The 26,948-nt window shown below is 43.6% G+C and overlaps 2 protein-coding genes across 3 annotated transcripts in view; one reads left to right on the top strand and one right to left on the bottom strand.

Annotated features, from left to right (window-relative positions):
* INO80 (INO80 complex ATPase subunit) overlaps positions 1-11,922 on the top strand; it is a 61,359-nt gene extending 49,437 nt beyond the window's left edge. For both annotated transcript variants that reach the window (XM_054275292.1, XM_054275291.1), the window contains 9 exons: positions 75-169; positions 2,469-2,541; positions 3,972-4,130; positions 5,406-5,508; positions 6,069-6,157; positions 6,941-7,096; positions 8,185-8,344; positions 9,153-9,362; positions 9,948-11,922. In XM_054275292.1, the coding sequence (XP_054131267.1) occupies positions 75-169; positions 2,469-2,541; positions 3,972-4,130; positions 5,406-5,508; positions 6,069-6,157; positions 6,941-7,096; positions 8,185-8,344; positions 9,153-9,362; positions 9,948-10,165 (1,263 nt within the window). In that variant the 3' untranslated portion in view covers positions 10,166-11,922. The remainder of the gene's footprint in view (positions 1-74; positions 170-2,468; positions 2,542-3,971; positions 4,131-5,405; positions 5,509-6,068; positions 6,158-6,940; positions 7,097-8,184; positions 8,345-9,152; positions 9,363-9,947) is intronic.
* A 13,069-nt stretch (positions 11,923-24,991) lies between these two features.
* CHAC1 (ChaC glutathione specific gamma-glutamylcyclotransferase 1) lies at positions 24,992-26,560 on the bottom strand. The gene is made up of 3 exons (XM_054275293.1): positions 26,290-26,560; positions 26,162-26,197; positions 24,992-25,923 (listed from the first exon to the last, which is right to left on the bottom strand). The coding sequence occupies exons 1-3, from the start codon at positions 26,548-26,550 to the stop codon at positions 25,492-25,494; spliced, it is 729 nt and encodes a 242-aa protein (XP_054131268.1). The 5' UTR covers positions 26,551-26,560; the 3' UTR covers positions 24,992-25,491.
* Positions 26,561-26,948: the final 388 nt, after the last annotated feature.

The raw sequence follows: 26,948 nt of genomic DNA, 5'->3' as shown, positions 1-26,948 counted from the left end.
GAGGGGCTCTGCAAGAGTCAAGACTGAACAGTTTCAAGAACAACTGTATTTTTTTTTGTGCATGTTTTTTGCAGGAATACATGGTTTATAGGAAACATACCTACATGAGATTGGATGGCTCTTCAAAGATTTCTGAGCGAAGGGACATGGTAGCAGATTTTCAGAACAGGTAATGTAGTTTGCAAGATGTGTTCTTGCTTAAATACATGTACCTAGGAAATTGATGTAAGATGTAATGGAAATAAATGAAATTTGTACTTATCTTTCTTTATATCAAATTGACCTCATTTATCTGAAACAGTTTCTTGGTGGTTTGCTGACCAGTAGTCAGTGGTTTTCATATGAATCTGTGAAAGAGTACTGGAAGCAGTTTTAGTGTAGCCACCTATTGTACTTCTTGCCAATCCAAATAGGCTGTTGCTTAGGAAGAAGCTCAATAGAAAAGCAGCAAATGTCCAATGGTTATTAAATGCTTTGACAATTGACACTGTAAAGATGAGACTGAAAATCTTGCATATGCTAGAGTATTGAAAGTGACCTAGTTTTCTGCAAAACAAACTATTTAACCATATTTTACTAAGAAACCTTAAACTAGTATACAAAAGATATAATGGGGATTTTATTAGCTAGAAATGTAGTGTAACTCTTCTCATTTAGTAAACCAAAATGGATCCTGGCCATTTTAATAAGTGAATCAGCGTGCATTACTTACAATGATTATGTTTATGTTTATTAAGTTTCCTTTTAATCATGAGCTATGGCTTGATACAGCGTCATTTTGGTATGGTAGTTCACAGTAAGGTTGTCCTTCCTGTATGTTGAGGTGAGCTTGGAAGAAGGTCACTTTCCCATTTTGGTGGAGTTAGGTTCATAGATAGTTGCTTATTGCAGGGTAAAAGCAACATTCTAGACTTGAGAAAATTCCTTATGTTAGTGGTCCCAAAGTATTGTTGCTGAAGATAGGAGTCAAGGCCTTTCAGGTCACTGGTTCAGGAGGCTGATGGACCTGAAGGACTGTGTTGCAATGATGAATCTTCTAGTAAATTTGAACATGTGCATAAGTTAGAGGACGATGTAGTACCTTTCTTTCTGCCTGTTTCCAGGTGTCAGAAACAAGTTCCTTGCAGGTTATGATGTCCTCCTGGAATACTCACACTTCCTCCTGTAAGGTCCTTTAACCAAAAGAAGTGAAAAAATTAGTTTTATTAACGGACAGAATTTGGTTTTATTAGCGAATAAAACAACTGAAGAAAAATAATAATTTCAGCAGGAAATCCTTTGAAATGTATTCAGCCATTCTAAACAAGAATTCCTATTAAGATGGTAGTTGAATTCCTCTTATACATGATTTACTTATAAGAAATATTTCCAGGAAAAAAAGCATGACTGAGACTAAGCTATTCTGCAGAATATCCTTGCAAAGTGCTGAAAATCCATAGCTGTGGCATGATAATTTGTTCACATAGTCTGTGCCTCTGTCCACTTTGCTCCCCATATGGCATATCCAGAAGCATATCACAGCTGCATGTTCAGGTGACTGTCTATACACGCATCCCACTATAGTTACAAGAGATTACCTGGCCAAAGATTACCTTCAGTGCAAACAGGTACCTGTTGACTCCTTTGGCTTTTTTATTTGCAAGATAAAGTCTTAAGATTGACAGCTTGGTTTTAGTTCCTTCCCGTTCATTCCGCTCGAGTTTCTGGTACTTCGCTGATTTTACATTTGCCAAGTTGTTCAGGCAGTGTAGTAGCAAAAGGATGTGGCATTCCAGACTTCTTCTCTTAAGCAGAGAAGGACAATGTGTTGATGTCTTTGGAGTCCCTACTAGTGTACTGTCTGCTTTGTGTCAGCCTGTTCACAGATCCATAAGGTGTGGAACACTTCTAAATACTGGTGACCCTGCAGAGACACTAGTGCAGTTCACGACCTTGGGAGAAACTTTGATTTTGGTGTTATCACTGGAGTTTTCATCAGCATTTGGTCATGCTATGTATAGGGTTGTCTCCTTGGTTGTTCTGTTCAAAGCACCAAATTTAGAACAGAACTTGCATCTACACAGTTTTGACTTCTATTTTTCTTTTTTTTATCAGTTGAGCATCATTAAGTCAAGATTTCTTTAACATTGGGTCAGTTCTGTGAAACAATAGATTGTTCTTTATGTGTATGAAATCCTAATTTCCAGTGTGGAGAAGATAAACAAGCCCTGGTTTGTTTTGATGCAGATTAATAAACTGCAATTGCAAATTGAATGTTTACATGTTCAGACTGTCTTCATTTGTAGATTACCTTCTTTCACTCTTTCATGTGTTTCTTTTCCTTGACTGTGAATGAACAGCACAAAGCATTCTGAACTGTTCAAGTAATAGAAATAGCCCTGATTGCTTCATATGGGTCAAAAAATTGCTTTTGTGGTTATTCCTTGTTTGTGCACAAAATAAGGGGGTTTCATCTCTTTCCTCTACAGGAATGATATTTTTGTGTTCCTGTTAAGTACGAGAGCTGGAGGCTTGGGCATTAACCTTACAGCTGCAGATACGGTGGGTGAAATTTGGTAACAATTTATGCTGGAAAAGTGGTCATTCTGTGCGAAAGTTGGCCACTCTTGCCCATACTGATCAATATTTTTAGTACTGCCATTCACATTGTGAAATTGCATGTACTGTTTACTTTGTTGTTCGCAATGTAATATTATCTTGATGATGAAGTTGTAGAATATTGGACATTTTGGTACACAGTTTTTGGTTACAGTTGAAAATTTCTTCCCACTCCACACATATTTCAGTACCAGGGTCCAGAGAGGAGTTGGATTACTGAAGGGGTTTACAGGTGCAAATGACACTTAGATGAAACAGCATTCACTGTATGAATGACCCTTTGCTCCCAAGGTTCAGTTGCAAAGGAAACAGTGGAATAGTTATCAGTTACCCTTTTTTCTGTGTCCAGAAGAATGAAGCAATGCCTATAAAAGTAGGAAGGCATTTGTAGTTGAAGATCAGCTACTCAGGAAGGATAAATTTCTTCCCCTGAGGTGTAAAGTAGTAAAGGTGTAAAGGTGTAAAGACTGATTTAGGTAAATTGCAAGGATTTGCACTCTGGAGCAGCTGCCACTAATCACTAGGGAAGGAATACTGATGAACCATTCATCTTTTCATTAACAGCTATTCTTGTGATTCTAACCTGCACCTGGTGCGCTTGCAGATTTGACCTCAAGTCTGTAGCCACACAAACCCAAAGATCTCTGAATAAAAAATATCCTATCCTATCTTGCTGTCATTCACAAGAAATCAGAAGAAAACAAATATCTGTAGAATTTCCAGGGTTTAAAAGAAGAAATAAACAGATGGAAGCTCAGGCAGGTTCCTTGCATGAGGACTTCTAGTGGTTTTCTGTGTTACTTTCTTAATACTTCACTAAAATTTTTTAAATGCTTTTGGTTTTGATGCTTATTGTGCATAAAGTACTATTAGAGTAATAGTGCAATATTAATTTAATGTAGCATCTCAGTTTTTTATAGTCAAAGTACTAGAAACATTAGACTTTTTCTAGGTTTTGAATAAAAATTGGAGTACTACTTTCTTCATGAAATTCTGATATGATGGTAAGTAACAGTAAAATGCATCCATGATGGGGATTGTAGTCTGTAAGTAATTGTATGACAGTGATTCAATGTGATAACAAACTTAGGAATTTTTTGCCTCCCTATCAAGTCTATTTTAAAAGATACTAAAGATGTTCTTTGGAAGTTGAAGCATTCATAGTGTCAGTTAGTTTGAATTCACCTGAAATGCAATGGAAGAGACTTCACAGGACTAGGCAAGGCTAGTTTAACACAGCCTACAGTGAGACTGTAGTTCTGTGAAACATGGCTGAACTTCTGTCATTATCAGTATATTGGATTTCTGTTTGTTTAGTCACCAGGTGCTCTAAACGTGTATTTTTATTTAATCCCTCTGGTGTTGCCTTGCAGGTCATTTTCTATGACAGTGACTGGAACCCAACAGTAGACCAGCAAGCCATGGACCGGGCCCACAGGCTGGGTCAGACCAAACAAGTCACCGTGTACCGCCTGATCTGTAAAGGCACCATCGAGGAGCGCATCCTGCAGCGCGCAAAGGAGAAGAGCGAGGTAGGACTAAGGAACTCGCCTGCAATGAAAAGTTACAGGAATGGTATCATAAAGCATGTATCAACATGAGTAAAGAGACAGAAAAAGTGTCTGCAGGGAGACAGAAGACAAAAGGAAGTATCTTTGTTCAAATATGTGTCTCTAACAGAGCAGCAGTTCAGTGACATATGAACTAGAAATTATTTAAAGATAATTATTTACAGTATGACTTCATGAAAATTGTTTCTTATGTTACAGTGCAGCTACTCAGGCTTCTTTAAGACTAGGGCTTCTGTCTTTGCTGTGTCAGAGTTACTGATTCTTCTCATGTTACACAACAGCTGATTTTTTTTTAAAGACATTTGGAAGGTAATCAAGTGGAAATTATTTGAGGTGTCAGTGTTGCCAGAAAAGCTCAGTGCCCTGCAGCATCAAGTAATAAGTGCACTAGGAACTTTAAACCTCATGATACTTAATTGGCAAGAAAATAACTAAGGAGATTCATGGGTTTTGGTAGCAGTAGGTATGCTATATGCAACATTCAGATGTTTTTTGTACTTGGAGTTTTTTCTAGCTTTTGTCTTACTTGGATGCTGCTCATGATGTTGCAGCAACTGAATGCATTCACATTTCCCTTGTTGAAACATTTTTTTTCTGAGATACTACACTAGAGTTACCTGATATCAGCCTGAAAATAAGGTGTAGTCTGCTGGTGATCCAAATCATTGAAATTGCCTTATATTAAAGCTTGTTCTCTTCTGTTAAGTTACAACTCTTCTTAGTTTTTGGATTTGTTTTTAAATAGTAATAGAGGCTGAGGGAATTGCTTAAACTGCAACACTGACTCAGGATGGCGATACAATTTTCAGTCAAGGAGACTAAAAATGTTGCACCCATTAAAAATGCTATCTTCATGATCCTCTGTGCAATTACTTGAATATTTGAATGGGTAAATAATACTTGAGAGGGCTGTTGCTGCATTTTTGTTTTGTTCTGTTCAACAGTATATTAATTAATACTATTATAATTTGTATTTTATTACATACTGCATCAGAAAAAATGTAACTTTCCATAAGGGATGGTAATTTTCTGCTTTCTATCTCAGTTGCTTCTCATATTTTATACCCTGAAATTTTGCTGCTCAATTTGGTATGATAGAGAAATTGGATCAAGTCTAACTTAGAGAGACGTCCCTGCAGGATTTTTGCAGCTGACTTTTAGTAATGGGTAATGAGAAATGTTTCCTGGTGGCTTTGACTAATCTTTCCTTTTCTTCACTTGTTTTTTTCCTTCTAGATTCAACGAATGGTAATTTCAGGTGGCAATTTCAAACCTGACACCTTGAAGCCAAAAGAGGTGGTCAGCCTTCTGCTGGATGATGAGGAGCTAGAAAAGAAATGTATGTGAAATTAGTGTTTCAGCAGTTCCCCCATTTTACACTTCATTACCTTATGAAATCTGTGTTTTTATCTCTACAAACACATGTAATGCTGATAACAACTTCTGTTTCCTGTCTCTTTTTGTACTGCCAACTCTTGTTAGTACAAGCTGGTTTGATATCACTGCTGAGCTGAATGAAGTTGTGCAAAATGAGACATGATGATGTGATTTAAGTTTTTATTGGCACTCATTCAGGATCATTACATTGTTCCTGAATGACAGAGCTTTGACAAGAACTATGTGGGTCATGACAAGAAAAGTATTAGTAAAAGTGCTGTATTTCATCATATTTTTGAAGTTAGAGACATAGACTTTCATGTTGCTTGAAAGAAGAATTTCCCTGTAAGACTTTCTAGTGACTTGGAAGCAAATGGTTTTAATGGAGTAATGCTTTCAATGTGTTTTAGTTTCAATACAACTGACTTTTCTTCCCAGTTCTGTTAGACTAAGAACTTCTTGTAAGATTTATAAAAGGATAGGAAATGTCTTGGTGACAGCTTTGTATTTCTTTTCTAACAGTGCGTCAGCGTCAAGAAGAGAAGCGGCAGCAAGAAGAAACAAATCGTGTGAAGGAACGTAAACGTAAAAGGGAAAAATATGCTGAGAAGGTACTTTGATACAGAGAGGTTGCCTGTGTCAGTAATAGAGCCAGAAGAGCTTCAGGATCACTGTTAGGGAATGTGGAAACATTTCATGCCAAGGCAGTCTTAATGAGTGAACCTTCTTGCTTTCACTGTTGAAAGTCAGCCTGTGGGAGTTCCTTACACAGAAGAGGGATATTAAAAAATAAGTAATGCGTAGTTACCTGTATTTTAGCTGTTAGCAACTTCAAAAATAGGGAAGTACTGCGTATTCAAACAAACCTGACAATCAACTGATCATTAAATTGGTGACTTTATCAAGATTTTGTTCTGCAAGGACTAAAGGGGAATATAAAGGAAGCACCAAACACAGGTAAATCCCATACAGCTATGAGGCTTCCATGGAACTGGGAAGATTAGTTTGTTTAAAAAGCATTGCTAAAACCAGCTTATGAAAATTCTTAGTTTGTAAGACAGGGAAGCTTTGCATTAATGAATTGGAATTTTGCGTAATGGTAAAGTATTTCAAGCTCACTCCAAAAGGTACTAGAAATCAAAGTAATTTTGTAAGAGTAATACTCCATCATTCCAGCTATTTTTTGAAGAAAAACAAACAAAACCCTTCTGAAATCAAGAGAAGGAGCATTTAAGGGATCTGTTACCATATGCTTCAGAAACTTGTTTTGGGAAATTCTTCCTATGGCATTCCTGAGTTAAAATACTGCACTAGATTTTGAGATTTTGGGTTGCTTGTTCCCATTCTTCTGTTTTACTGCCTTTTCATTCCTGGTATTACTTCATTTATTTCAGAAGAAGAAGGAAGATGAATTGGATGGGAAGAGAAAGAAAGAGAACATGAACCTTGTGATCCCATTTGTTCCCTCAGCTGATAACTCCAACCTGTCTGCTGATGGAGATGACTCTTTCATTAGTGTAGACTCTGCCATGCCCAGTCCTTTCAGTGAGGTAAGACTCCCTGCTGCTTTAACCCACATGTTGTTTCAGTTGTGGTCCTACATCTTGTAGGATTCTTGCTGTCTGGTACTTTAGCTCTCATAGAGCTTTGAGTTTCTGGGGAAGTGACACATCTTAAAGGTGAACCATGCAAATGAAAATAGTTTATTGAAAATGCAACAGCTGCTAATAAGCTGCCTTACAGCTCGTCATGTTATTTGACATTCCATTATTCCCCTCTTCCTTGACTCTCTGCCTCCCTTTTCTTACAGCAAATTTATCCCCTGACTCCTCCCTTCCAGTCCATGAAATTTTTGCACTCTTACCTGGAGTCCCACTTAATTTTCTTCCTGCTTTCATGTTCCTTTTCCCTGCCTTTCTCATGCTCACATTTATAACCATGTGCCCTCTCCCATAACAATATCTTCCATAGCAAGAACTCTCTGCTCCTGAGCCAAACAGTATCCTTCAAATAGCTCCTTGACATTCAGTGTCTTTGTAAGTACCCCTCAATAGTCTCATCTGTGTCTCTGTCTCTGCTTCCTCACTTGCATCAGGTTCTGAATTATTGTGGTTTTTCTCCTCTGGAATTTAAATTAAAAATTCTCAGTGGCGTACATCTTGTTTTCCTTCATCTGTGTGTAAAGAAAAACAAATTGGTTTTAGCAGCAAATGTATTTTGTTCTGTGCCATATCGATTAAGATTTCTGTATTGTACTGTTCCTTTATTGATCAAGATTTTTATTAGCAGTAGTAGTGGATTAAGAATCCTATTTTCTCTTTAGCACTTGAAAATGCACAGTTGAACAGCAATTTGCTTAAATCTCTGTTGAGCCCATTAGTCTTTTGCTTCATAACTTAACATGTATTTTCATTAATTGAAATTAAATAGTGGGTGGAGGTCTTTACTGCTGCTCAGCCTGTAAATAAAGTGTGGTGTGATCAGGCAGATAACATATCATGCTCATGCTGCTGTTGTAGAGAAAATAGGAAAGAACAAGTACCAATTACTTGTGATTGTATAAGTTTTGAAGATCTTACTATTTTTGTACCCTTTCCTAACCTGAGGAGCTAATGGCTTTGTTCTCTGTCACATTTAGATATCCATCAGCAGTGAATTACATATGGGCTCTATCCCTCCCGATGAGAGCAGTAATGATATGCTTGTGATTGTGGATGATCCAGCTTCTTCAGCACCTCAGTCAAGGGCAACAAACTCTCCTGCTTCCATTACTGGCTCAGTTTCAGACACCGTGAATGGTCAGTACTCTTGCCTTGATTTATTACTAACATTTATTAAACCATGACTTTGCATAGCTAATAATAGGTTTTCTGCATTCTACCCAGGATATATGAATGGTTGGTAAGATTTGGGGGGAAAATAATTGCCTTTTCGTTGCAAAGTTACTTCTGATTTGATAGAAAATCTGCTTATAGTCTGTCATTTACCACACTTACCTCTTTTCTATGTTAGTTACTTCAAAACCTTGTGTCCTTTGTTCCTATGTTATTGAGGGCTCTCACCCTTAAGTTTGTTACCAAATTACAGACAACCACAGAACTATTAATCTCTAAGCTTTTCCTTGAATTTGCTATTGGGTTAATAATTAGTTCTTTATCTCCAGTGGGCGGTTGAAATAATTTTTTTCAAGGGCAATGTAATTTTAAATAATGTCAAGTGGTTTTAATTACTGTAGTTTTTCACTGTGAAATAAGTAGAATCATAGTTCTTGATGAGTTTCATTAGAGGTAGCAGATGGAAGATAATTGCATCTCTGTCTTCAAACAAGAAAATGCATCATCCTGAAGTAGAACTTGGAGTGCTCCACCTCTTTGTAGGCTGGATTCATAATAATACAAGTAGTTGCAGTTAAGATACTGTTGGTGAAAAGTGAAGTTTTGTATACGTAATTTCTTTTCATGAGACCGCTGCATGCTAGCAGTGTCCCTGTTGCTGTGGGTGCCACATAGGAGCCGGATTGGTGGAACTGGCAGGCAGCTTGGATGCGGCACTCACTGGTGAGGAGCACTGTGCGAGTCACTGCTTTAACATCCTGTCCTTCTTCAGGCGTTTCAATGCAAGATACATCTCTCGCTGCCAGAGGCCAGTCAAGTCGAAACCGGGGTCGTCCCAAAGGCGGCTCCAAGGGCGGCGCTGGCAAAGGCAGGAGCCGGAAGTCGATAGCGGGGAGCGCGGCGGCCATGGCGGGGGCCAAGGCGGGGGCGGCGGCGGCCTCTGCGGCGGCGTACGCGGCCTATGGCTACAACGTCTCCAAAGGTACGTGGGGCAGGGCACAGGCGGCGGCAGCTGGCCTGATGCTGCTTACAGCCTGTCAGCAGATGGCTTAAGTGCTGTGTTGTTGGTATTGCTTGTCCATTATATTCTGAGACCCAGGCAGTAGAAGGTGTGACATGGTAAGAGAGGTGTGAGAGGATAGCCAGTTTTACCTCAGATAACTTTGAGTTTCATCTGCCCTTTGAATTATCTCACACCAAATATTTTTCCTCTTGTTGGTTTTTGTTGGTTTGGGTTTTTTTTATGTGGTGTTCTGACAGATCAGATAGCGTTGTTTATGCCATGGCTATGGCTGTGGTTTTCCTGTATTGCTTCATGTTGAAGTCACAGTATCACATTCTGCTAAACTGATGGTGATTGAGGTGCAGCTTTACACCAGCTGAAGATAGCCCAGGGTATTAACTGTAAGATGTTTTGTGTCTTAAGGACATCCCTCTTCATTAAACTGTTGTAAGTCACGAATGCAGAGTGGTCTTAGGGCTGATTGTTAATCCATTGTCTGCTGTTGAAGAACCACAAGTGGAATAATATGCTCATGTAGAATTTGATTCTCTTTTCCATTGCTAGGCATGTCTGCAAGTAGCCCTCTGCAAACAGCAATCATTCGGCCTTCCGGACTTACAGATTTTGGACCTTCAAACGCCTCTTCTCCCTTGAGCTCCCCGTTGAGCAAAGGAAACAGTATTTGTGGGACCCCCAAAAGTTTAAACCTGACCAGCAGTCTCATATCAGAAACTTCAATTCGGAAGCAAAGCAAAGGTGCCCACACCTCAGGTGGTCGGTAGTAATTTTGAACCCCCAAAGCTTGTCTGAACTGTGTTGGCTTTCAGAGTAAACCACCCTGCCAGTCGAAGGTGTGCTAATAACAAATGCCTTGTTGCTGTCCAGCACATGTGTGGAAAGAAAATCAAAGCACAATGGGAGTGGGTGGTTGATGTGAGCACTTTGATTATGTGTATTCCAAAAAACTATCTTTGCAGACACTGCAAGAAGGAGGGAAGGGAGTCTGGGGTAAGACAGCATCCAACTACTCCATGCAATATCCTGCAGCTGTGTGTGCCTGAAGTCACACCAGTATACTTCCTCTCTTGTAGCCTGAGATGGAGTCCAGCATTAATTTTGTCCTATGAAATCAGTATCTGAACCCCAGGAGAATCCTGTAGAGTCACAAGACATTAGTGTCCTGGCAGCTGGTCAGTGAACATGCAGGAGTAATTGGGGGCTATGCTGAAGATGATGTATGATCAAAAAAATTCTTGGGTTCTTCTGGTGTGGATCTCTGGGTTCTTTAAAGACTTGAAATTCAAAGGAAGGTGTCTCAGGTGGTTTCCAGGGAGCAGACTCTTTTCAGCACCATTTGTCAGGAAGATGTTCAGAGCTGCAGAATACAGGGAGTGCTGTCAGGCCTCGTGAGAGCAGCAGCACAGCCTCAGCTTCACACAGTGGAAGAAACCACAGGCCAGTGATTGGTTTGCATTTCAGAGTTGTCATCAGCACAAACATTCACTGTGTTCAGAATGATTTCTGTCATTTTTGAGGTGCGCAGAACTCTTAAAAGCTTAGAAAGAAAATAATGCTCTATTTGTATAAATCTCGAGAAGGAGGAAAACTGAAGTGTTGAGGAGGAGTTTGTGCTGCTCCTCTCACCGTGCTGTAGCAGAGCATGGATCTGCAGCTTGTGAGAGGAGCAATGAAAAGCAATCCTGAGAGAGAGAGAGAACTGTGCCATTCCCCCTTCCAGCCAAATCCTGGGAAAAAAATTGTATCTCATATCCCAGCCATCCCATTGACTGTTCCTGCAGTGTGTTTTCCCTCATCTCTGTGATCATCACACATACTGGCGTGGTTGAGTTCACTGCAGTGTGGGCGGTAGCCGTGTCCCATGAGGCTGCTGGAAGGCAGTGCTGCCAGCACCCCTCCGTGTTCTTGTTCCCTGGTTGTTCCTTCCCCATTCTCGATGCACAAACCCTGCCCGTAGCCCCTTGCTTTGCTGTAAGCGTTGTCTGCATTGCACTGAGATTTAGGTGTGGGACAGTTGTTGTCTCACACTTGGAATTAAGAGGCTGTTCTGCCGGGGCACTTTCATCCCTTGAGAGAAGCAAGTTGAGTTGCAGGTCTGGGCTGTGACAGTGGAAGATGATTTCTTTTTTTATTATTATAATTTTTTTCTGACCCCAAATCCTTTGCCTGGCGTCCTACAGTGTAGAGCGAGTGCTTCCTGTTGGTTCTGCCTCTAATTTGCACACCTGAAAATAGCAGAACTGAGCTTAGTTAGATTGATTTTTGAACAGATTTGCAGGGGATAATTGAGGGGGAGGTGATGTTTAATTAACTCATGAAGACTTCCCCCTTCCCCTTCTATTCACATGTATATATGATATTTAGAGGGAATCAGACAAATGCCAAGCCTTTTTTTCTCTTTGAATGTGCTGTCTATTTTTGTAACTGAACTTGTACATATGTATAAAGAGAGACACATCTTTCTTTTACTAACTGGAGGAGAAAATCTTAAATAAAATGGAGTGAGATAATTTTATGTAAATCAGTGTCTTTGTGGTTTTTATGCATGTAGCTGTATGAATGAGAGGATTAGGGAAGAGAGCATGGAGGGGTGTGCATCTGGAGGTGCTTCTGGAGACAAACGCTGCTCAATGTAAAGCTCTAGAGCGTCTGTGCTCTGGCAAGTATCATGTTTGTAACCTTCTTCAGTTACAACTGTACCCTTATCCCGGGTTTGTATTCACTGATTGCCTCATAATCTATTTTGGAGGAAGTGTGCAGCAGGTCACAAGAAAACAGAAGCAACTATAATATTAAACAGTACCTGGTCTTCAGTGGTTGAATTCAATACAGTTGATTGTTGAGACATTATTCTCTTATAGTTATTCATTTTTTTTTTTAATTTTTTTCTTTCCAGTGGGAGTTGAAAGGACTTTTTTATGCACAGTCTTGATCTCCAAACTGCAAGACAGTTGCATTAGATTATAATCCAAAGTGGAGAGAAAAAAAATTATCATTTGAAAAGCTTGCAAAAATGTAATATGTACTGTCACATGCTATACTTTTGGAAGATTAAATTATTGATATTTAAACCACTGATAAAAATAAAAATATTTATTTAATAGTATAAATATATTTAGAATATATTTCTAAAATAAATCATTAAATATATTTAATGCAACATAAATAAATTTTTTAAAATATTTAATATAATTTAATTTTCAAGAAACACTAAATGACATCACAAGTTGTGGCAAAAGCAGTGGTAGCCCATCTGCTTGCACAGTTTGTGTCAGTCCAAGAAGTTCAATAAGATCTAATATAGTTGTAAAATAAATGAACTGCTAGATCATATTCAGTTCAATTTCTGTAAGACATTACATTTCAACATTCTTGGTATTATGCATCATAGGAGAAAAGATTCTGTGATAGTAATCAAGGAACTGGGAAAAATCATGTGATGGCTGTCCTAGTCTAATTTCTTGGGTTGGAGAAGGAAGTAGTGCTGTAAAAACAAAGACTGGGAATTTTTTAAGAAGGTAGAGGTAGTTTTGTAATCAATACCTGGGGAACAGTTATTTTGAAGTGAGCACATGGGTGTGCACACTGAAGCTTTGTTCTTTGTAATTTCATCTGAGCATCTTTTCACTCCAACTGTGTGCTATGCACGTACATGCAGTAATGGCAGAGAAATTCACTTTACTCCAAGAGATCAAGGTATTTACTAAAGGTGGACACAATGATTGAATGAACTGAGTTTGTGTATGAGCTGGAATGGTGAAATAGCTGTCAGTATGGTTTGGGGCATGTTGGGAGTGCCATGTGTTCATCATACTAGTTGATAATAGCATTTTACTCACTGATTACTACAAAACTGTTAAATACAGTTCACTGATGAATGCTGCTATTGAAGACATTTAAAGGTGATAATTTTCTTAGGTCCTGAGAAGTTAGGACCTAAAAGTGCTGTAGTGTCCCAGCCTCACACACATTTTGGTAGTTTAGCCTACAAGGGTTTTCTAGTTCAGAAGGGTCCCAGAACACCCTTTGTCCCCTAGCCTGCATTTTCTCTTATCTATTATGGCTCAAGTCTGCTGTCCTTTCCATTTAGCCAGCCACTAAATTTCATTTCCTTATTCTGCAAAGAGATGAACAGTTTACTGCAGGATGGTTTGAACCAGGAGCTGCTTTAATTCTTCGCTTTAGGATATTATTGCTGCACTGTCCAAATGTAGTGTATTTCTGTGCCTTCTCCCCTCTCTGTTGCATGCTTTCCCCACCACAGTGTCCCTGCTCTTTGCTGTCTTGTGCCCCCTTTGTAGAAAGCTGCCTGTCTGCCTAGAGCTGTATCTTGCTTTATTTCCATATCCCCAAAGTATTTCCTTCAGCAGCATTTCCCAGTGGGGGAGGCACGCAAAGCTCAGTGGGAAAAGCTCCATGCAGTAAGAATAGGGATCTGCACTACTTTGATTGTAGCTGAGGAACAGCCAAGTTGCAGCTGAGAGGAGGAAGAGCACAATTGATAAATCACTCTGGCACAGGATGTGGATCAGTGTCATTTGGGAAGTGCTGCCTGTGACCACTGCACTGCATGTTCTGTCCTGGTCTTCTCAGTGACCTGGCCTGCTTCTGCTCCCAGATAGACTTACAGGCTCCTCAGCTTCTCACTTCTGCCTCCATCTTTCTTTTTTTGTTGACTCTCCAGTCTGAAACACACGTTATAACTCTCAGGGATCCTTACAGGCATGTCTTGTGCTCCCCTTCCTGCTCCAGGAGGCATGGTGGTGCACACCCTGCTGTCCTCTGGAAATTTCTGTTGGAGTGGCTGGAAAACAGTTTGTAGCTCTCTACCCAAAGGGATGCTGCTTGCATGTGAAGTATAACTGAGAAATACGTACCAAAATAAAGGTAATCATATCTTATACTTCTAGAATTGTGAAGGATTTATTTTTTATTTGCAGCCTGCGCCAGTTGCACAGCAGTGAATGAGAGGGGAAGGGATGATTCAGCCTTTCTCTCAGGAGCATCCATTAGGCCAATACAGATGGCCCAGCTCTCAGATTCAACCAGCAGATCTGTAGAGTAAACAAGTTGTTCTTGTAGCACTCACATTAGCATGTGCTCCTCTGAAAAGCATCCAACAAATGCCTCTTGAAATGAAGGAATGCATGATAAGATGAGTTGGGTTTCCTCCAGCTTCAGCCTCCTCTTCATTCCTGCCTACCCCTTTAGAAAAGTGAAGTTACTACAAAGCTAATGGGCCTTCCAGGCATTTTGTACAGTACTCTATTTATAGAATGCTCTTCTAGGGGCATATGAGGGAATGCTTTTGCATCCTAAGCATGAGGAAGTGTTTCAGTACTCAGGTATGAAACAATGACTCCTTCCTTCCTCAGCTGATGAGCATCCCTGATGGAATGAGGGATGAAAACATTGGAACACTACTTTTGTATCTTCTTGAGTTTCTCGTGGACTGTCTTTTCCTTCTTTGTCAGTATTGCTGGTTCTGTTAGGTCTGTTGTACTTAACAGGTGACCATGTGAGCTAAACCTCCAAGCACTAGAGTATCCCTTGTCATCTCTGACTTTTTTGCAAGCAGTTGTTTTTTTTGGTTGGTAGGGGAAATGCTTCTGTCTAAAGTGTTAACTTTTAAATGCATGTCCCTTGTACCTTGCACCTCTGTTCTGAGGACTGTACAAGAAAAACTCTTACTGTTGCTCAGAGATTAGAATTTACTTGGAAATTTAGTACTGATTTGGATTGTCTAACAAAACTGATTTTTTGACTATTTGTTAAATTTATTCAAATTTTCTTATTCATAACAAACTAGCAGCTTTCTTCTCAAGATGTCTTTAAGAAATACTCTCCTCTTAGTGAATCAAATCCTGTTAATCTCACCTCTCATCTATTTCTGTAGTTGCTCTGATGTACCCTGCATTTTAACTTCCCAACTGGGTCTTCCTCTAGGAAGAAATACATCACAGGTGGGAGCCCTCCCTCCATACCATGGTAAGATGTCATCTGTCTTTCAGGTGACTGTCCTTCAGGTTTCTTTTCAAGTGTGGTGTTACAGTTTCCCTTGAAATTACGGTAGAGTTAAAACACAGGAATTCTCATTTTGATTCATTTTAGTGAGTACATATTAGAGTTTTGCAGCTGCTGTGTAGACAAGTGGTTTTGTGATGCTTCTTCTTCAACAGTGTTCCCGAAGAACTCCCCTCCCAGGTAAGCTCTTTGCTGAGGAAGAACATTCACATTTGCTGGGAACAGCTATTCTACAATTCACAGTCTTCTGTAATTCAAGTAACTTTCCTCCACACACAAGTCAAAACTTGTATCAGGATTGGTCTAAACCCATCTGAGTTCCTCACAGAAGTGCTTCCAAAGCAGTCACTTTTGGCAGCCCTTGCCCTCCACAGTCAGTCAGAAGCAGCACAGAGTGCCTGTCTATATTTCACTCAGCCTGTGGAGGCTGATGGGGTTTTTTTAAGGATGGGAGAGTCAGCAAATTTCACCTGTAGTAGGCTGAATGTTGCTTTGGGGTTTTTTTAAAGTACATTAAGCTTTTGGCGTGTGACTGCAATTAGCTGCGTGCTGATGAGCGGAGCGTGCTGCTGCACAGTAAATGCAATGGCACGTGGCCCGACACACCCTTGAGTGTCACTTCATTGTCTGTGACAAAGCTCTCAGGTTTTCCTTTGCAAGCAGGGGAAACAAGAGATGTTCAGGCTATGTGAACCTTCAGAGACTATTGAAAACTAACAGCCAAAACCTGTTTTTGGGGGGGGGGGTTATGCTGGTGGTGCTAATGGGAGGGCCCTTCTGAGTCTTGTTTTGCTTGCTGCTCCTGGTCTTCCCTTAGAGTTCGTGTGAACAATGTGTGCATTCCTGCAGACCTCCTTCTTCTTGCCATTTAATCTAGATTTTTCTTTGATTTAATCTTATTTACAATCACAGTATATGGTATTTCGTAGAACTATAGAATGTAGCTAAAACTCAGGTTTTAGTTGGAAGGGACCTTGAAGATCATCTACTTCCAAACCTCCTGCCATGGGCAGGAACACTATTTTTGTTGAAGTGAATCTCGAAATAGCTCTAAAGGTGCATAATGGGACATTTCAGTCTCTGGATTTCAAGGGCCCCTGACACAGTAATTCAGCTTCATAATGTCTGTTTGTCCAGATGATTGCAGTCTTTCATCATTCTCTGCATGTTCAGAGTTTGGAAGAAATTACTGTAACTATCTTGCAGTCATAATTTTAGTAAGATACTTATTCAATCTGGTTAGCCCAATAAGATTTTTTTTTTCTTAATATTCAAGTAATTTGACATTCAGATCAATTCCAATTGACTAATTGGAAGCTTACTGACATTGTGATTCTGAATCTGTAATGCACAAGGAGGTTTCTAAAACACTGCTGACATAGGACTGGAAGTCCTGACAATTCCTTTTATTGGCTGCTTTGAAATTCTTTACATGATTTTGAAACAGCCCATCATGAGCTTTGCAGCTTCCCTGGCTTTGATAACTCACTGCTAGCATATGTAATCAGGGGTATATATTGTATAATTAACATAATTTGGTTTCACTGCAGTTTGCTGTTTTTTGTATCATTGTGTCTGTCTGGAATCAAATAACTAAATACTAAGAATGAGAACTGGTTTGGTAGAATATTCACAGACAGATTAGAGAAGCCCAGCTCTGCCTTGCAATGATATAATTGATAGCATATCAATTATAAGTAATGTTTAAATTTTTACTTTAGACCAGATCTCATCTTTGAGATGTTACAGGAATTAACACAAGTGAGAAGTTTGGAACTGTCAGCAGGTAAAAGAGCTTGAGATACTGCAAGAAATTTGAGTGATCCCTATAAAGCGAAAACACCCCAAGCTATATAAAAATGTTTCTCTGCTGAACTTAAATTTTAGTTGCTTTGGTATGTGAAAGTTCAGGAATATTGAAAGCAAATCACTAAACTTGCAACCACTCAGATCCTCACTGAACAACTGCAAACGTAAGAGTATCCATGAAAATATGAGATGACTCTTGCATGTTTGCATCAGGATGTAGTGCTGATTACAGGAGCACACAGTGTCTCTTTTTTCCAGTGTGATATCACTGAACACCCAGTGTACAGTTCCCAGTACTCTGAAAAACATCATCCCTCAATATTTCACAATGTGCTTTGAAAGTCATTGTACGCTTTTGAAATCATATTCTTGATGTCTCAGCTCCCCATCTGTACAATAGAAATTACACCTCTTCACAAAGGTCTCATGAAGAGGAATTTAGGCTTGCCAAGGTGCCACAGTGATGTGCAGATGTTGCTATAGTGATTTGCCAGAGAAAAGTCGAAGTGGGGAGGGAACAGTCCCCCTGCATTTGTGTGCATAAAGGCATAAACAAATATATACAAGAGAAAAAGGAATTGAGCTGCTGCTCATTTTTAAGGCGCTCCCATCGACTGAAATGAGGCAGCAATCCTCTGGGAAAAAAAATAGTGGATATTTATTCTAAATGAGCCTAGTCCCACAGTTACTTTTTTCTCCTCAGTCCTGAACTCATCTGCCCTCAAATTATAGGATATATTCCCAGCAATAGATTCAGTATATACTGAATATATACTCTCTGTAGTTAAGAGACAGAAGTGCTTCCAGAATCAAGTGTGCTGTGCAGCAGCAAGAGACACTTTCATCTGGCTCCTGCCTAACATGTCCAGAGGTAATTGAGTCTCTCAACAGCTGCGGTCAAAGTAAAGATGAAAAGCAGCATCTGTCATAGCTGTGGGGAGCTGGGCACTCCTGCACTTTTCCCTCTTTTAAAATGGGATTGTGTGTTTGTGGGGAGAAACAACTTGAAGTAAAGCACACTTCTATAAAGCAGAGCGAAGAATGCATGCATGTATAATCTGAAATGAATTTATGTATAATCAAAGAACCTGCTAGCTGTTTGAAACATACTTTTGGCTCAGTTTTACTTAAATAAATGAGTACTTCACTGGAAAACAAGAATAAGGGAGAGATGTCAACCCATGGCGCCAGTAGAAGCACCCCGAGGACAGAGCTGCTGACCCCAGCTGTCTGTAACAGGATCCCGCACCCTGCGCACCTCCAGCACACCCAGCCACGCTCAGCCGCAGTCCTGGGAGGTCACTGGCAGCGCTGGCTGTCACTCGCTGCTGTGACACGTGGAAGCACACGAGCCAGCGCTGGCCCGGCCGGGCGGCGCTGCCTCTCCCAGCCGGCCCGGGGCCCGGGCAGCGCGGCGCCCTCCCTGCCTCCCTCCCTGCCTCCCTCCCTCCCTGCCTGCCTGCCTCCCTCCCTGCCTCCCTCCCTCCCTGCCTGCCTGCCTCCCTCCCTGCCTCCCTCCCTCCCTGCCTGCCTGCCTCCCTCCCTGCCTCCCTCCCTGCCTCCCTCCCTCCCTGCCTGCCTGCCTCCCTCCCTCCTTCTTTGCCTCCCTCACTGCCTGCCTGCCTGCCTCCCTGCTTCCCTCCCTCCTTCCCTCCCTCTCTCCCTCCTTCCCTCCTTCCCTGCCTCCCTCTTTCCCTGCCTCCTTCCCTGCCTCCCTCCTTCCTTCCCTCCTTCCCTGCCTCCCTCCCTCCGTGCCTCCCTCCTTCCCATGGCATCGCGCGGTGCCTCGGGGCGGACTCGGGGTTTGGAAAGGCTGGTACGCCGTCTACCAAGGAGGGGATAAAAAGCTGCTTTTAAAAGTTTGTTTTCTAAGTGTTTTCAAACGTCACATACGCTTTGTGTAGACAGAGTTTAGTATCAGCAGGCTGGCTGGTTGCCCCCCAGGCGGCTCGTTTGCAGACAAGTTCCAATTGCTGTAAGTGGGCTGGATGTGCGTCTGTGAAATGACTTCCATATTGCCTGTGCTGTTGGTGTCTCTCTGTGCTCGGGCTCAGTTTAAGGCAAAGCAGAGGGCTGAGGCCAGAAGGCAGTGAAACCCAGAGCTCAGCCATCCCCGAGCGTTCCCAGCTCCCCTGGCCCGTGGCCGAGGGCGCTGGGGCGGGTGCGGCGCGGGGAGCGCAGGGCGCGGGGCTGTGCGCAGCGGGCAGCGAGCCCCGCTCTGCAGCTGCGGCTGCGGCTGGAGGGGAGCGTGGGCAGGTGCTCCGTGTGCTGGGCCACTGCTCTCTGCTGGCACGCACCCAGCGGGTTCATCATGTTTCTGAATCTCAGGCTTGCTAACCAACACCAGTACATGAAACCTCTCCAAACTCTCCAAAAGTCACTCTCTGACTTGCATTTCTGTGAGTGAAACTCTGACAGATTTCCAGGTGCCTCAGTCGCTGATACCTGCTTGTGGACAAAGCAGCACTCTGGGGCTTCCTGCTGCTATGTGAGCCAGCAGGATTTGGGTAGTGGGGTAAAAACTTCCCCTTTCCTTTGGTGACAAGAGTTTTAAGTGATGGTAGCTATCAAGTGTCTCCTCAGTTGTCAGGCTTAGGCCAAGTTGATCCCTGGTGGTTTTAATTGAACCTTCATGGAAATGAGTCCTTTTAAAACAGTGAGGTGAGGGAGGCAAAAAGCAGCGTAAACAGGAGGACATAAGAGAGAAGTCTTTGTTCTTGTGTTCCCAGAGCGGCTCAGCGTGGTCTGGGAACAGTGTGGTGTCCCCAGCTAGGAAAACAGCACCTCTGTCTTTGAACTTCCCTGACCTTTTACGTTATTTCAGTCTCATTCTCTAGAGTTCAAGGTACTGGCTGTGCTTCAGGAATTCACAAGCATAAACACTCATCAGTGTGGCTGGCACTATGATGAGATGAAAAGGGAGTTGAGAAGGGATAAAAAACATCCAAAAGCCAAACAAAAAGTGTACAGGGTTTGTAAACAAAGCATGTAGAGCTTCCCCAGTGCTGCCCAGAATGCCCACTTCCTTCCACCCTCCCTTCCCTCCAGGGCTCAAGGCTCCTTCAAACCCACAAGGGGCTTCTCTCAAAGTTTTAATAGAGCATATAAATCAGGGAGGTTTTCACCTAAGCCTAGGCAACTAAGTTAGTAGGAAATTCCTAAGTGTTTTGAGCAGCTGCTAGTTTTGCTGCAAGTGTAGTTTTTCCACAGCTTGACTGTAAATCAATTTTGTTAATCCTTTCCTGTTCCTCCCATGCACAGGGACTGATTCTGTACTGAGCTGGGCTGAGTGCTGATGGCACATCACCGCTCAGTCGTGTACTGGGACTGTCCTTTTTTATGCTGCATCAGTCCTTGAGTTCTAAAAAACATTTGGATTTGGTGCTACTGAAGTCTGTGCCCTGTTGTGAAAACTGGCAGCATCCAAGTGAGAAAGAAGTCTGATATCTCCCATCCAAATTCTGCTCATTTGCTTTCCCAGGTTTTGGGACATATCAGCTGTGCCCCCATTCTGGTGCTGAACTGTCTGGAACGTGTTACCTGGAGAAGTGTCAAAACACACAGGTGGCCACATCTGGATACTTCATGCAAAGTGCCTTGTGCTGGTGCAGCTGTACAGCCAGCAGACCCTCTTTCTCTCCCCTGCTTTCTTTTCCCTCCCAGCTTTGCTAGTGGCAGGAGCAAAGAGCAGGCTGTGACCCAGCCAGCCGTGCTGTCAGGACAGATGCACCCTGTGCTCATGTGCACAAAGTGCCTCTGCTGCTGCTGCTGCTGCTGCTGCCAGGGGAGCGCGGCCAGCACGGCCTCCACAGGCTCCCACCCGCAGCAGCTTTCTTTGGGGTTCTATCTCTTGCTGTTCCTCTGCCTGTGAAACATCTGTAGGTAATTAAATCCATATTGCAGCCTGTCTCTTGAGGAACAGGCTGGCACATATGGAATAACATGTGCTGCATACAACCAGCTGCAGTTCTGTAACAGATGCTAAGTCCAGCATGTGCCATTCCCTGTGACTTGCAGGCCGCCTGCAAGGCTCTCCCTGCCACACATGGCAGAGCCCCAGGGAGCCTCTCGAGCCTGTGGGCATGCATGCAGAGCTCCACCTTCCCCCTTCAGCTCCTCCTGGAACTGAGACTCTGGGCTGGCTCTTCAGTAGCCTTCAAAGTTTGTGCTGGCTCCACTCCTGGGATGCTCAAATCTACCTTTTCCTCAGGTAGACTTGACCAAGCCATTGGCTCCTTTCACACCCATTTGAGGAAATCTGATCTGTTTCCTCTCTTCTCCCCTTTCCTACCACCTCCTTCTCTTGCCAAGTTGCATGCATTTATTGTCATCAGCCACCAATACGAATTTGGTCTCATTGATTTTCTGACCTGGAGAAGTACATGAAGCACAGGTAAGTTCACAGCTTGGAGATGCTATATTTAAACTAAAATTTTACTAAAGCTGGAATCACTTTGGTGGATTTACCTCCATGGTCTCCTCTGTTCTGGACACTCCACCTTGAAACTGCAATTATATTGTAGCATCTAAAAACCAGAGGTTTTTCCTCTTGGCTTGGTCCTCTCTGAATCCTTTTAACATTGCTGAGTTTGCTTATCCTTTCTCTGCCTTTCAAGGACTGTTTGCCCTCAGGAGTGCTTTAACATATGAAGGCTGGGACTGGATTAACTGTTGTCATCTACTTCATTTAGAGGGCTTGTGCCACTGCAAAGCAGTTGGGTAGGTCCTGTCTTAATGTACTCAAGGAAATGGTGACTCAGGCCCATGTTCTGTGTGGGAACTGCTGGGCAGGAAAATGGAAAAGGCTGAAGAAGGAACTGAAATCATATGATTGTGCTGGTTTTATGCTTGGGAAATATGCAATTGATAGAGCTTGTAAATGAGTTTCCATTGCAATTGGTTTCTAATGTGAGGTGACCTGATAGGCACAAGATTGTCATAGGGAAGTCAGAAAGAGCTGCACACGCAGTAGGAAGCTGCTGGATAGGGAAGCATCTCCAGAGGTGTCTGGCAGCACTGGGTGTCCCACCCTGTGACAATGGTGAGTGTTTTTTCCCAGGCCAGTGTCAGTGGCAGGGCTGCAGGAAGCTGGAGCTGCACCCACAGGCAGCTGCTTGGCTCGGGCTGGCACGGGGACAGGAAACCCACAGGGAAATATACCTGGGCTAGCACACTGTCTTTGTGTGTCACCATCCACCTGGCACTCCCAGGTGCCATGGTTGTGAGACTGCCTCCAGGCAGCAATTACATTCCTCCCACTTGGTTCATCAGAGGCAAGGAACCCCCACCTTTGTGTAGCAGTACAAAGTCTGGGCATCTGGCAAATGTTGCAGGGTGCCATCTCTCCTCGCTCACATGGCCAAAGTTCAAGTCTGGGATGTTAACCTTTTAAATTAATTGACTGACCAAAATATCACCAGTCCCCAGACTCACAGGACATAGCAAAAGCCTTGGGAGAAAGAAGTTAATTAATGACCTCAGTATCTTACTGACTTGAAGATGCAGTGACAGGGTGACAGCAGCAAGCTGCCAAATTCACTGCTTCTGATGAGAAAATGGGGCCCCTTTTTTCGAAGTCCACTACAAAGAATTCCTTAGGAAGAAAATGGTAGTTCAGTGGAGTAGTGTACCTGTGCTTAGGACAGTGAAGTTTTTCAGGGAAGAAGAAACAGCCACTGAAGGAACATTCCTAGTGCAGCTGCATTGTTCACAAGCATTCACTGCTTGTCTCCTACCAGATTGTGAAAGATCACAGGGCCATTCCAGGCTTGGCAGGACAAGGCAGGGGGCTCTCCCTGTGCAATGGCAATGGAGGTTGCTCAGTGCACATCTGGTGTTAATTCCTGTCAGTGGCATCTTTGTGCCTGTGAAGATTGGAAAGGTGTGAAGATGGTTTTGGTTTATCTGGAGTAATTCTGGAATCTGACCCCAGTCTTGTACTAGTGAGGGAGTTTTCTCTGCAGGTAAGTTCCATCTTTAACCCTTTGGTTTTCCAGCTGGGGATACCCCAGCCCCCAGGGTGCAGCTGCTCAGCTGAAGTGAGAGCCTCCACAGGAGAGTGAAATTTTTCTCTACTCTGTTATCCCTGCCTTTAATTAGTGGTGCATTCAGTTGTTTCAGTTAGTTTTTACTTCGTCACTCAAGTCTTGAGGCAGGTTATACTGGTAGGTACAGTGATCTGCTGGTGCTGAGGGAGCTGGTAACAAGAGGAGTGGGAATGTGCACATTACCCCTGTACACACCACGTGGGGCACAACGCAGGAAAAAATAACTGACTCCCTTACAGTAGCCAGCAGATCTGGCTGCAGCTGCAGTTTCTGGTCCGTCCACTATTACTTCTTGGAAACAGCAATGCCAAATTACACTCAGAATGAAAATCCTTTCATCTGCCAAGGAAGAATTACATTTCTGTTCCTGCCCTGCAAAGTTTGGAGGGCTGGCTTGTGTCTGTTGTCAGTACCAGCACTCCACAATCAATAAGAGCTGGAAAGAGAAAGTCACTGAATCCCCTTTTCTCAAGGGGAAAGAGTCAGTTGAGTTCTTCCACTAGATTTGGCAGAGGCATGCTGCTCAGCAAGATGATTTAAAAAACCAAAACAAAACCACAAAAAAATCCATAGGAACTTCAGCAGCATTAGCAATTAAGGCTTTGTTTAAAAAAAAAAAGTCACCATTAAAAAACCCACAAAAACAAACAAAAACCCACAAAAAACAAACAAAAAGAACCACACAAAAAAAAAAAACCCCAAAAAACAAACAAAAACCCCCAACAACAAAACAAAAAAACAATAACCAAAAAAACCCCACAAAAACCCAAGACTTCTTAGTTTGAACTCTAAGTCCATAACGAAAAAGACTAACACCAAAGTACATGAGATTGACTTTGTCAGTTTGTTTTATTACTGGGCACAGCACCATACCATTTCATATGCATACAAGCCACAGTAATACAAACAGTCCCTCGCCTTTTTCATAATTAAAAAAACACATGGCATTTGGGAGGAGCCAGCAGTCCCAGGGGGCAGCTCTCAAGAGCTATTTTACTGCAGTTGCAGTAGCAGCAGTTTTCTCACAAAATACTGTGGGTTTTCATGCTGTTAATATGTGAAACTGAAAAGTCTGAGCTTGCAGCATTGCCTCTGCTTAACATGGTCAAGGCAGGCTTTTCAGCAGCTCACAGGCATACAAGTATGCTCACTGATGGTGCTCTGCAGTCAAATGGAAGGTGCCAGACAGACACCCCTGTATGGAACTAGAACCCTCAAAAAATGCTTCTACAGAAACCCACGTCATCCTGAAGCACCAGAGGTTTATCCAGGTCAGGGCTAGTTAAAAGTCTGCTGCATCCTGACACCTTCCCTGCAGGCAGCACAGGCTTCCCACACAGGCAGGACTTTTTCTTACAGAGTCAGTTACGTCTGGAGCAGCACAAGGACAGTGAAGCTTGGAGAAAAGCTTGTCATTAAAGCAGGCTTAGCTCCTCAGAAAACGGATTTAAAACTAGAAGGCACAAATGCAAGGTTGAGCGTGGGCTGCATACCACTGTGGCATGTGAGTAGTTTAGATACCCCTCCTAAGAGGAAATGTATCACATAATAAATACAGTATGACATTTTAGAAAAGAAGTGCATTACTGTGATCCTTCACAACATAAGGAAGTAGGATCCACAAGAGCATTAAGAGGCCTGTTCACTTTATATTGCACAAACATTCTAAAATTTAGTGTCAGGTGATTGCATTGGAGGTGGGACAAGGCAGGAGAAAAAAAATAAAGGTTTTATTTGGCGGAATCTGCCAAAGTCTCCATCACCACACAGTTTTTTGCCAATCTGAGGTAGAATTACATAGATACTGCTTAAATCCAGTCAAGTCCTGCTCAACTAGTCTTCAAAAAAAAAAAAGGTAAGAAAAAAAGAGAAAGTGCACAGAATAGATGAGCCTCTTTCTCTACAGAAAACGAGTGCCTCAGGTTTAACTCCCAGAAGCAAGTCTTACAGAGCAGAGTTCCTGTGAAGATCCCAGCTCCTCAGCTGGAAAGCAGTGATGGGTATGGTGATGCTACAGATAAGGAGTGTAACAAGTACTAACTGCAAGTCCTATAGCAAGCCTTTTACTCTCCACTTCCCTCCTCCCTTCCCAACTACTTGCTAGGTCTCCCTTTACTCTCAGTCCAGTATATTTTATCAGTTAAGATTGTCCCCACTGCTTTCTTCTCCCTTATGTCCCTTTTACTGAACCTGCAAAAATATTTCCTATTTCAACCCTTAGACTTCTGAGGGACACTTGCAGTTTCTTCTAGAGACTCCTCTGTGTAGTATAGACAAGGAAGGATGGAGATAAGAGCCTCCTCGATGGAGAAGAGATGTTTATCCTCTGCTTGAGGACAGAAGTAGCGCATAAAGTCTGCCAGTCTCAGCAAGTACTCTATGTTGTGACCAGCACAACCGCTTGAGACAATGATTTGAGCTGCAATGTCTTCTTCAGATGCTGGGCCAAGGTAGGAAGGGTTCTGGGGTGTTGCAATGTAAACAAGAGCCAGGATGGGTTCCTCTGCATCTTTCTCCTGAGGGTGGAACTTCACCAGCTTGGTGTCATAGCCTCCCAGGACAGCTTCTCGCATGTTGAGATACTCGAGCGATGCAGCGATTTGCTCCCCACGGACCTCATAGGCTACACCCCACGTGCATGCCTGAAAGTCAAAGAGCGGGGTGGTTACGGGATGGTCTACCTGCACTGGCCTGTCGAGCCGCCCGCCCATGTTTCAAATCAAGGCTCCCTTACTCGGGGGAGAGCAGAGAAGGGTAACGCACCGCACAACCCCCCACGATCCCGGCGCGGTTTGAGAGCACTCGGCTGCCACCACACGTGTCCAGGAGGTGAGGCGGGCACCCCCCGCCCAGGCCAGCCCCAGCGCCCCCGGTACTCACCCCGCAGTCCTCCAGCAGCGTCACCACCCGCCCGGGCTGTGGGCACAGAAAGGCAGCGCGTTAGAACCGAGCCGAGCCGAGCCGAGCCGAGCGCGGCACCCCAGCACCCCGCGCCCCCCGGCCCTTACCATCTTCTCGCTGCCGCGGTGGAAGGTGTCCCCCTGCCAGAAGCGGCGGCTGTAGCCGCGGATGAAGCCCACCTTGCGCGACGTGAACTCGAAGCCCGGCCTCCACACCAGCGAGCCGTACCCGAAGATCCACACCGGGGCCGCCAGCTCCGCGCCCTCCGCCTGCCCCGAGAGCGACGAGGAGGAGGAGGAGGAGGAGGAGAGGGGCGGGCGTGGCGGCGGCTCCGGGCTCTCCTCGGGGAGCTGCGGGTCGCGCTTCATCGCGGCGCTGCGGCGGTGGCGGTGTCGCGGCTCGGCCGCCGCGGCGCTTTAAAGGCGGCCCGGGCCGCCCGCCCCGCCCGCCCGGGTGATGCAACGAGGGCGGGAGGTTTCGCGGCGCCGCGCGTGGGGCAAAGCGGGGCGCGGGTTGCGTCAGGCGGGGTGCCCGGCCCGGGGTCCGCCTGTCCGGCAGCGCCGCGTGCCGCATTCCCGCCGGGCACGCCAGGGCATCGGCCGCGGCCGGAGCGCAGAGGCCGCCGGAGCAGAGCGCGCCGTGCCCAAGGGCAGAAGCTGCGCTGCAATGAGCGGGCCGGCCCCTCTCTGCAGCCCGACCCGCGCTCCCGGCTTTGGCTTTACCCCAGAAGCTGAGGTGCTGCGATGGAAAACCAGGCGGTTAATGT

Source organism: Melozone crissalis, unplaced genomic scaffold (genome assembly GCF_028551555.1).
Source record: "Melozone crissalis strain CALT ecotype California unplaced genomic scaffold, PUWL_Pcris_2 ptg000018l_1, whole genome shotgun sequence".
Taxonomy (NCBI): domain Eukaryota; kingdom Metazoa; phylum Chordata; class Aves; order Passeriformes; family Passerellidae; genus Melozone; species Melozone crissalis.
The sequence above is the reverse complement of the archived record's forward strand: the minus strand, read 5'-3'. Positions and strand labels throughout refer to the sequence as shown.

Excerpts from the sequence above, each read along its gene's own strand:
- CHAC1 (XM_054275293.1), bottom strand. The coding sequence starts at position 26,550 with ATGAAGCGCGACCCGCAGCTCCCCGAGGAGAGCCCGGAGCCGCCGCCA. Across the intron at positions 26,198-26,289 it reads ACCGCGGCAGCGAGAAGATG|CCCGGGCGGGTGGTGACGCT; the intron begins GTAAGGGCCGGG and ends CTGTGCCCACAG. Across the intron at positions 25,924-26,161 it reads CGCTGCTGGAGGACTGCGGG|GCATGCACGTGGGGTGTAGC; the intron begins GTGAGTACCGGG and ends TTTGACTTTCAG.